Source organism: Galeopterus variegatus, unplaced genomic scaffold (assembly GCF_000696425.1).
Source record: "Galeopterus variegatus unplaced genomic scaffold, G_variegatus-3.0.2 Scaffold4404, whole genome shotgun sequence".
In the NCBI taxonomy this organism is placed as follows: domain Eukaryota; kingdom Metazoa; phylum Chordata; class Mammalia; order Dermoptera; family Cynocephalidae; genus Galeopterus; species Galeopterus variegatus.
The window spans coordinates 102,991-114,103 of NW_007730515.1; the positions used below are offsets into that span (position 1 = coordinate 102,991).

General features: G+C 41.9%; 1 protein-coding gene across 1 annotated transcript in view; it reads left to right on the forward strand.

The window, feature by feature from the left end:
• Positions 1 to 11,113, forward strand: part of VMA21 (VMA21 vacuolar H+-ATPase homolog (S. cerevisiae)) — a 20,668-nt gene that overhangs the window by 1,058 nt on the left and 8,497 nt on the right. Inside the window, exon 2 of the mRNA XM_008587496.1 lies at positions 3 to 110. Coding sequence (XP_008585718.1) covers positions 3 to 110 — 108 coding nt within the window. The remainder of the gene's footprint in view (positions 1 to 2; positions 111 to 11,113) is intronic.

Below are 11,113 nucleotides of genomic sequence, written 5' to 3' on the forward strand. Positions count from 1 at the left end.
AGTGTGTCGGGTGAGCCTACCCTGTCGCTGAGCGCTTGCTGCCGGCACGGCAACGCCATGGAGCGACTCGATAAATTGGCGCTGAACGCTCTGCAGCCGCCTGAGCTCAGGTAGTCCTGAGCGGCGCCTGGACGGCGAGGCGGGCCGGCCCTCGGCCTGGAGCGGGTCGTCAGGGAAGGCCCGAGCAGGACGGGGTGGGCGGGGTTGGGACCCTTGGGGCCCGCTGCGGGGGCTGAGAGACAGAAGCAGGTTGGGCCTGCAGCGTCTGCACGGCTGGCCCCGACCTTTCGCTCGGGAATGAGGGATCCAAGGGTCAGCGGGCCTTCAGCTCATGCTTCTGTCCTAGCATTTCCTCTCGCTGTTGTCTGTATTGCGATCTTCCTGTCTGCAGTCTCTCTCCCCATGGCAGGCTGAGCTCCCCGAGGACAGGAACCTAGCTTCCTTCATCTCCGTGTCCCCTGCAGGACCTGCATCGTTGGGGCTTAGTAAATATTTGCTGTATGAATGAATGAATGGAAGGGAGTAGGGGCTGGCCCTGGTGTGAGACTGCTTCACTACGGGAATCAGTCAGTAGGATAGGGGCTGGTGGCTGAGCCTAGGGAATCTGATGAGAGAGGTCGTTTTGGCCCACCTCAGTAGGCAGGGGGTGGGGAGAGATTTAGCTACCATTCGAAATCGAATGTGTGTTAGGCTCAGTGTAGGCACTTTACATACAGTGTCTGAATTCTTAATTCTTAGTTTCTCGAACTGCTTAGTTTCCTGATTTTGAAGAGGTTGAAGTTGACTCAGGATAAATGACTTGCCCAAGGTCACAGAATTAGACCACACAATTAGTAAGTGTTGAAGTTGGCATTTGACCAAGACCACTGACTGTTTGGAGCCCTGTGATCTTTTTACTCCCTCCAATGTCAGTGTGTGTGTTTGTTTACACTGTACTATTCATTAGGATACCAACAGATATTTTTTATTAAAAACACTTAGAATACAATATTGTCTTCCTAGACTGATTCTAGTTTTCTAATGGAACTTGCAATGAAATCTTGCAGTGGAAGAAAGAATTCTCTTGTAAGTCTTGCTTGCCACAAAAGGGAATGTGGTAAGCTTTATCTACTCAATGCTTACTGTAGACGTTTATATGAAGTGGGAAAACTCTAGGTGTTATGAGTGGGGGCACAATAAGATTCGTTTTGAACTTTTTCCTGTGTGTGAGGACAACTTTATTTCTGGCCTTTTCCGTTCTTCATTCTAACAAGTCTTGTCTCAGTAACACCCAGTCAGAGATACACAGAAGAAATCAGTTGGATGACATCAGTTGCTTTGTTTTGGAATAAATCAATCATTTTACCGGAGCTGGCTTGTGCCAGCAGTATCAACAGCTGCAGTGGGCTGTGGCTGGAAGCCCAGGAGAAAATAGCCTATAAACAATAGAGGAAGTTTGCTAGTTTTCAAAAGTTTGTACACTTAACGTGGTCTTTATACTTAGTCTCGTGTTAGTGAGGTCACAACCACCCAAAATAGTCAAATTTTTGAAGTTTAAGGTAAAGAGAGTAGTGAGAAGGAATTGAAGAAGGCTATAAATTAAAAAAAAATTTTTTTTTACTGTAACGTAGTTGTACATATCTGTGGGGTACAGAGTTACAGATTGTTAAGGTATGCTGTGTGTTGAGTGTGTGGGGGCTAGAAATTAACGTGTAGAAAAGAAAAGGTTATTTTTGGGTGGTGGGATTGTAAGTGAATTTGGCTACTTTAAAACATTTTTGTGGTGTTATATCATCTTTTCAGTAGTAAACTTTTCGAAGTCAGGCCAGTTAGTAGATTTTAAAGAAAGATAATCTAAAGAACAAAATAATCAGTTAACCCTCCCTTTCTCTAGATTCTTGAAGCTTTGTTCCTTTATTAAGTTACGTAATCTGAAAGTTGCAAACCAAAAACATGCTTTAACTCACCATAAAAACACCAAACGTTAAGTGCTTTTTTAGGGTCCACAAAAGAAGTGGCCAAATAATGACTTTTTGTATTTTTTGTAGACCTCCTGCTGCAAACACTCATATTCTTCACGATGATTACACAGTAGATTCCACTAAAAATTTACTACTATGAAACAATTTAAGAGATCTTATGTATATTAGATAAGAGTTGTATAGCTCAATAATAACCAAAGTAAGGTATATTAAAAGATGGTCCATTCGAGTACCAAAAGAAAATTTTCGAATTTTTTTTTATAGCAACAGCATTTAATTTCTCACTCATGTACAGGCATGTAATTAAGAAAGATGTGGTTAGTTATATCTAAGATATTACATGCTCTACTCAGTGTTTTTTTGTGTTTGCTTTTATTTTGTACAGGGCTTTTTAAAAAAAATTTGGTGTGTATTTGAAGTTTACGACACGATGTTATGGGATACATATAGATAGTAAAATGGTTATTATAGTGAGTCATATTAATGTGTATTATCTCACATAGTTACTTTTGTGTATGTGAGCCAAAAGAGCAACTAAAATCTACTTATTTATCCCTAATACAATATAATTTTATTAACTATATTCTTTATATCATACATTAGATCTCTAGATTTGTTCATCCTACATATCTGCTACTTGTATCCTTTGACCTATGTGTCCCCATTTGCTCCCTCCCCCACTCCATGGTAGCTATTGTTTTATTTTCTCTTTCTGTATATTTGGTTATCTTTTTTTAGATTCCACATATAAGTGAGATCATGCAATATATGTCTATGTCTGGCTTATTGCACTTAGCATAATGTCCTCCAGGTCCATCCATATTGTGGCAAATGGCAAGAGCTCCTTTTTTTCCCAATATTCCATATTGTGTGTGTGTGTGTGTGTGTGTGTGTGTGTGTGTGTGTGTGTGTGTCTTTCTGTCTGTCAGCAGTTAGGTTTGTCTGTCAACAGACAGGTTGTTTCCATATCTTGGCTATTGTGAATAATGCTGTGATGAACATGGGAGTGCAGATTTCCTTATGAGGTTGTGATTTTATCTTTGGGTATATACTCAGGAGAAGGATTGCTGGGTTCTCTGGTAGTTCTATTTTTAATACTTTAGGAACCTCCATACTGTTTACTATAATGGCTGTACCGATCTATATTTCTACCAGCAGTGTAGTAGAGTTCCCTTCTCTCTGTACCCTCGCCAGCATTTGTTATTTCTTAGCTTTTTGATACTAGCAATCCTAACAGATATGAGGCGATATCACATAGTGGTTTTAATTTGCATTTCCCTGATGAATTATGATGTTGAGCACCTTTTCATATGTTGGCCATTTTTATGTTGTCTTTGGAGAAATGCCTGTTAGGTCCTTTGTTCATTTTTGAATTGCATTATGTGTTTTTCTGCTATTGAGTTATAAGAGTTCTTTAAGAATTTTGGATATTGTTATCCCTCTGTCAGATATGTGCTTTGTAAATACTTTTTCCCAGTCTGTAGGTTGCCTTTTCATTTTGTTGGTTGTTTTCTCTGCTATGTAGAAGCTTTTTAGTTTGATGTAGTCCCATTTATTTATTTCTGCTTTTGTAGCCTGAGCTTTTGGTGTGATATACAAAAATCATTGCCAAGGCCAGTGTCAAGGAGCTTTTCCCCTATGTTCTTTTCTAGGAGCTTTATGGTTTCAGAACTTTCATTTAGTTATTTTATCTATTTTGAGTTGATTTTAGTGTATGGTGTAAGATAAGGGTGGCAATTTTACTGTTTTGCACGTGGAAATCCAGTTCTCCCAGCACCATTTATTGAAGAGGCTGTCCTTTCCCCATTGTGTCCTCTTGGTGCCTTTGTTGAAAATAAGTTGACCACATATGTATGGATTTATTTGTGGGCTCTAGATTCTGTTCTGTTGGTCTATGTTTGTGGGTTTCCCCCCCTAGTATCATACTGTTTTGATTATTGTAGCTTTGTAATATAATTTTAAATCAGGAAGTGCAATGCCTCTATCTTGATTATTTATTTTTTTCCCTCAGTATTGCTTTGATTATTTATTTATGTTTTTGTGGTTCCATATGAATTTTAGTATTATTTTTCCAATTTCTGTAGAGTGCCATTGAGATTTTGATAGAGATTGTGATAAATCTACATGTTGCTTTGGGTTGTACAGACATTTTAACAATATTCTTTCAATCAGTAAACATGGGATATCTTTCCATTTGTGTTTTTCTCAATTTTCTTTTATGAATGTTTTATACTTTTCAGTGTACAAATTATTTACCTCCTTGGTTTATTCCTAAGTATTTTATTTTTTTTAATGCTGTCATTTCTTGATTTCTTTTTCAGCTTAGTCATTATTTGTGTATAAAAATGCTCACCGATTTTTGTATGTTGATTTTGTATCCTGCAACTTTACTGAATTTATTTATTAGTTCTAACAGTTTCTTTGTGTGAAATCTTTTGAGGTATTCTGTACATAGGATCATGTCATCTGCAAATAGAGATAATTTCACTTCTTCCTTTCTGATTTGAATGTCTTATATTTCTTTTTCTTTTCTGACTGATCTTGCTACTATAATGGTACTTCAAAAAGTTCATGGAAAAATAGAAGTAAAAGATAATATGAATCCTTCCATGAAGTTTTTGAAGTACCTGTGTACTTCCAACACTTTGTGGAATTGAAGTGGAAAGAAGTTCTGATTTGGTGCTCCCTGTAAAAGTAATATCCCTTGTACTGGATTTTAGTAGAAAAGCTTTCGGTTGTTTCCCGTTATGATGTTAGCTTTGGGTTTTTCATAACTGGCCTTTATATGTTGACAAACTTTTCTTCTATACCTAAACTGTTAATAGTTTTTATCAAGAAAGGATGCTGAACTTTTGTCAAATGCTTTTTCTGCATCAGTTGAGGTGATCATGTGGTTTTCATCTTTCCTTCTGTTAATGTGATTTATCACATTGATCGATTTGCATATGTCAAACCAGACTTGCATGCCAGGGATAAATCCCACTTGGTCATGATGTATAATCTTTTAAATGTGTTGTTGAATTCAGTTTGAAGATATTTTATTGAGGATTTTTGCATCAGTGTTCATCAGAGAGATTGACCTGTAATTTTCTTTTCTTGCAGTATCTTTGTCTGGATTAGGTATCAAGGTGATATTGGCCTCATAAAGTGTGTTTGGAAGTATTCCCTCTAGCTCTAATTTTTTGGAAGAGTTTAAGAAGTATTTGTAGTAATTCTTTGAATATTTGATAGAATTCATCTGTGAAGCCATCTAGTCTAGGGCTTTTTTTTTGTTGGAAGGTTTTCAATGACTTCTTCAATCTCTTTGTTATTGGTCTGTTCAAGCTTTCAAATTTTTACTGATTCAGTCTTGGTAGATTATATTTTTCTAGGAATTTATCCATTTTTTTCTAGGTTATCCAATTTGTTGGCATGTAATTGTTTATGATAGTTCTTTATGATCCTTTTTATTTCTAAGGCATCTGTTTTAATGGCTCCACCTTCATTTCTGATTTTGATTTATATGAGTTTTCTATCTTTTGTTCTTAGTTGATCTAGCTAGGGTTTTGTTGGTTATTTTTTCAAAGAACCAACTCTTGGTTTTATTGATTTTTTTTTTCTATTGTGTATCTGTTTTTTATTTGATTTATTACTATTCTGATCTTTATTATTTCCTTCTTTCTGCTAACTTTGGGTTTAGTTCTTTTTTTTTCTAGCTCCTTGAAGCATAAGGTTAGCCTTTTTATTTGGGATCTTTATTCTTTTTAAAATGTACACGCTTATTGCTATAAACTTCCCTTTTAGAACTATTCTTGCTGAACCTGATAGGTTTTGGTATGTTGTGGTTCCATTGTTGTTTGTCTCAAAGTGTTTTCTGATTTCTTCTTTGACCCATTTATTGTTCAGGAGCATGTTAATTTTTACATATTTGTGACTTTCCCAAGATTCCTCCTGTTATTTATTTCATGTTTAAAACCATTGTGGTCAGAAGCAATACTAGATATGGTTTTGGTCTTCTTGCATTTATTAAGACTTGTTTGCTGCCTAACACGGTCTATTCTGGAGAATGTTCTGTGTTGGCTAGAGGACAGTGTATATTCTGCTGCTGTTTAATGGAAAGTTCTGTGTATATCTGTAAGGTTCATTTGGTCTAAAGTGCAACAATTTAAATCCCGTATTCTCTTGTTAATTTTATGTCTAGTTGTTCTATTCATTGTTAAAAGTGGGATATTGAAGTTCCCTACTGTTATTTTATTGCTGGCTGTTTCTTCTTTCCTGTCCATGAATTTGTATATTTAGGTTCTTGGATGTTGAGTGCATATATATTTATAATTGTTATGTCCTCTTGATGAATCGACCCCTTTGTCATTAAATAATGACCTCCTTTGTATTTTGTAACAAGTTTTTGACTTGAAGTCTGTTATCTGATATAAGTATAGCCATCTCTGATCTCTTTTGGTTACCATTTGCATGGAATATCTTCTTTCATCCCTTCACTTTCAGCTTATGTGTATTCTTAAAGCTAAAATGGGTATTTTGTAGACAGCATATAGTTGGATATTGCTTTTTAAAGTATCTGTTCAGCTGGTCTTTATCTTTTGATTGGAGAATTTAATCCATTTACATTCATAGTAATTATTGATAAGTAAGAATCTACACCTGCCATTTTGTTCATTTTTTTCTGATTGTTTTGTAGACCCGTTGTTCCTTTCTTCCTCTCTTGTTTTCTACCTTTCTGATTTGGTGATTTCCTGTAGGGCTAAGCTTTATTTCTGCATCTGTTGTGGTTTTTTGCTTTGTGGTTACCACAGGGCTTCTATAAAACATCTCATGGTAACTTTGGTCTCCTACAGATACTCTAGATTTTACTCTCCCCTCCACAATTTATATTTTTGTGGTCACAGTTTACATATTTTATATTGTGTATTCCATAACAACTTATAGCTATAGTTATTTTTGACCATTTTGACTTCTAACTTTCATACTAGACATTTGAAAGATTTACACACCACCATTACAGTACTCTTAATTGACTATTCTGAATTTGATTATGAATTTACCTCTCCCAGTGAGTATACTTTCATATACTTTCATGACAGTAATTATCATCTGTTTGTTTCTAGTTGAATGTTCCCTTAAGCTTTTCTTACTAGAGAGGTCTAGTTGTGATTAATTTTCTCAGCTTTTGCTTATCTTGGAAAGACTTTATTTCTCCTTTGTTTTTGAAGGACAGCTTTGCTGTATATAGTATTCTTAGTTGGCAGGGTTTTTCTTTCTTTCTTTCTTTCTTTTTTTTTCTTTCAGCACTTTGACTATGGTTTATTCTTTCCCGGACTGCAAGATTTCTGTTGAGAAATTCATTTATAGTCAATGAAGATTCTCTTGTATGTCACTTGATACCTTTTTCTTGCAGATTTTAAAATTCTTTGTTTGACTTTTGATGTTTTGATTATAATGTGCCTCGGAGAGGTCCTCTCTGGGTTGAATCTGTTTGGGGACTTCTGGGCTTCATGGATCTGGATGTCTCTCTCCCAAGACTCAGGAAGTTTTCAGCAATTATTTTGATAAAGAAGCTTTCTGTTTCTTTCTCTGGCCTTTCTTCCTCTGGAACTCCTATATTATGAATATTTGTTCACTTAATGGTATCTCCTAAGTACTATACGCTTTTAAAACTCTTTTTTCTTTTCCTCTGACTTGTTTATTTTAGACCTGTTTTCAAGTTCAGAAGGATTCTTTTGTTTTATCTAGTCTACTGTTGAAGCTCTTAATTGTATCTTTTATTTCATTTGTTGGTTTCTTTAGCTCCAATATTTTTGTTTGGTTCTTTTTTACTATATAGGTTGAATATCCCTTATCTGAGATGCATGAGATTAGAAGTGTTTCAGAGTTCAGATTTTTTCGGATTTTGAAATATTTGCAGAATACAGACCAGTTGAGCATCCCTAATCTGAAAATCCAAACTCTGTAATACCCTAATGAGCATTTCCTTTGAGCCTCATGTCAGCACTCAGAAAGTTTTGAGTTTTGGAGCATTTTGGATTTTAGATTTTCAAATTAGGGATGCTCAACCTGTATCTCTTTGTTGAATTTCTCATTTACATCATGAATTGTTTTCCTTGAGTGGCTTTCCTACGGAATGACTTTCACCAGCAGATGGGTCCTAGGGTGTCAGTTGGGCAAGGTGCATTGGCTCTGGTTCCTGGTGTGTACAGTAATGTAGTCTCTGTGAAGCTTTTGGAGCTGTTATCAACATCAGTGATGACTGCGGGTGCCTCAGTGGCCTAAGCTACAGGAGTTTGTGGTAGTGGTAGTGGCAGGGCAGGTTGTTAGGGTTTTCGGTGGCAAGAGCTTTAGCATTCCTCTTGTTCTTGTTTTCCCCACAGAGAGTAGACACAGCTGAGGCAATTCTTTTTGGTGTTGGGTCTGACATGGGCCATAAGCAGCCACAGTGGTACTGTGTTACAGGGCACAGGTGCTTAGAGTGGCTGTAGAGCTGGGGTCCTAGGCTTAGTGTCTTGTTGAACTACTGTGACACCTGTGAAGTGGGCACTGTTTCACCCTCTGAGGTCCAGGTAGATGCATCTTTCCAACCACGCTGAGGACTGTGACTCTGAGGATTCCCCAATGCTTGGACCCAGAAAGCAGGGATGCAGCTGTGACTGATCCTGGGGGTTAGTGCACAATATTGGCACAGTTCCAGGGAAGAAGGGGTATTCCAGAGACTGAGGCCCCAGGGAGCATGACACAGCTGCAGTTCAGGGCCTGGAACCAACAGGGCACAGTGACAACTCAGACAGAAGGAGAGGGGTTACAAAGTAGTGGTGACTTTGGACCCTGGAGTGGTGGGACACACAGGGCTCAGGCTCTGTGAGGCCAGGTGCAGTGGTAGCAAAGACCCAGGAAAAGCAGGGTGCAACTGTGGCTTGGGCTCTGGGAGGTGGCGAGCAGTGCAAGGATCACTCTAATCCCCAGGGAGGTGGGATACCTCAACAGCTTAGGTTCTGGGGGCTGGTCCAGATCCAGGGAGACAGGGCAGTGCAGTGGCACAGCTCTGCCAAGGCTTGTTTCCCTGGGGGGCAGAGTACCACATCAGCTCAGGCATGAGGGGAAGGAGATGTGGGATGTGGTTGCTCTGCTAGGCCATGCTCTCCTCCTGTGGGGGTTGGCTACCATGTCGGCTCCAGCCCTGGGGTCATAGCTATACCCCTCTGGTGAAGTTCCCATTCGAGGGTGTGGGTGTGGCAAGGCACGGGGGTGCAGCTGCTCCACTGGATCAGGTGTGGCTTCTCCACTCGTTCCTAGCTCCTGATAGGGGATGGGGGCAGGGTACTAACTGGGCTTGGCTCAAGCCCAGGCCCTTACATGGCCTCAGCTCCTGGCATAGGACAGGGTGCACAGTAGGCCAGGGCCCCGGTGTCACTGCTCCCCTGGACCAAAGCTCCAATGTCAAGGGGTTGGAGCACAGAGTTTGTTCAGGCATGTGGGGAAGGGGAAAGCAGTGGCTGCTCCACAGGCCTCAGTCCAGCTTGTTCCCTGATCCAGTGCGCCTGGTCCCAAAGGGTAGGTTGCCACATGGGTTTGGGCACTGGTGTCGTAGCTGCTCTGCTGGGTGGAAGCTCCTATTGGTGGTGGGGAGGGGCCCGCAGCATGTCAGTGGCATGCCTGCTCTGCCAACTTGGCTTGGCTTGTCTACTGGTCCAGAGCACCTGGTACTGGCGGTGGGGTTCCCTGCTTTCCCAGGTGTTAGCTCCGGGGCTGGGAGCCATGGTCCTGTTTTGGTTTAGGGGAGTAAGGGACAGGCGGGCATGCTGTTAGTCCAGCACCAGGTTCCTGGGGCAGGATTCCACTCTGTACCAGTCCAGGGTCTGGTGGTTGGGATCCTGGGTTGGTTTTGGCTCGGTAAACGACAGGTGGGTGTTCCTGTAGTCTAGCGCCTGGTTTTGGGGGCAGGATTGTGCTCTGCTTTGCTCCAGGGTCTGGGCTCCTGGGTCGGTTTCAGCGTGGTAAAGGACAGGTGGGCATGCCCTTAATCTAGCGCCTGGTTGTGGGGGCAGGATTCCACTCTGTCTTGCTCCGGGCTGCTTGTTCTCTGGTCGGTTTCAGCTCAGCAAGGGACAGGCAGGCATGCCGCTAATCCAGCGCCTGGTTTTGGGGGCAGGATTCTATTCTTTCTCACTCCAGGGTGCATGCTCCCTTGTTGGTTTCAGCGTGGTAGAGGACAGGCGGGCGTGCACCTAGTCCAGCGCCTGTTTTGGGGGCAGGATTCGGCTTTTTGTTGCTCGGGGGTGCGTGCTCCCTTGTCCGTATCAGCGCCCAGTAAAGGACAGACAGGCTTGTGACGAGTCCAGCGCCTGGTTGTGGGGGCAGAATTCGGCTCTGTCTCACTCTGGGGTATGTGCTCCCTGGTTGGTATCAGCGCGGTAAAGGACAGGCGGGCATGCGGCAAGCCCAGTGCCTGGTTCTGGGGACAGGATTCTGCTCTGTCTCACTCCAGGGTGCGTGCTCCCTTGTCGGTATCAATGCAGTAAAGGACAGGCGGTCATGCCGCTAGTCCAGCACCTGGTTTTGGGGACAGGATTCGGCTCCTTGTTGCTCCGGGGTGTGTGCTCCCTGGTCGTTATCAGAGCGGTAACAGCGGGCATGCGGCGAGTCCAGCACCTGGTTCTGGGGGCAGGATTCGGCTCTGTCACGCCTTGAGCGGTGGACTCTTTGGTCTGTTTCAGCGCAGTAAGGGACAGGAGAGTGTGCGGTTAGCCAGTGTGTGGTTCTGGGGGCGGAGTTCCGCCGTGTCCCCTCTGGAGAGAGGCTGTCTCCCAGGTTGCTGTTGGTGAATTAAGGCGGACGTGCCGCTAGACCAGCGCCTGGTTCTGGGGCAGGATTCGGGTCCTTGTCGCTCCAGCGTGTGTGCTCCATTGTCGGTATCAGTGCAGTAAAGGTACGTGCTCCATTGTCGGTATCAGCGCGGTAGAGGACAGGCGGGCATGCGGCAAGCCCAGTGCCTGGTTCTGGGGACAGGATTCTGCTCTGTCTCACTCCAGGGTGCATGCTCCCTTGTCGTTATCAATGCAGTAAAGGACAGGCGGTCATGCCGCTAGTCCAGCACCCGGTTCTGGGGGCAGGATTCGGCTCTGTCTCGCTCCGGGTGCGTGCTTCCTTGTCCGTATCAGCGCACA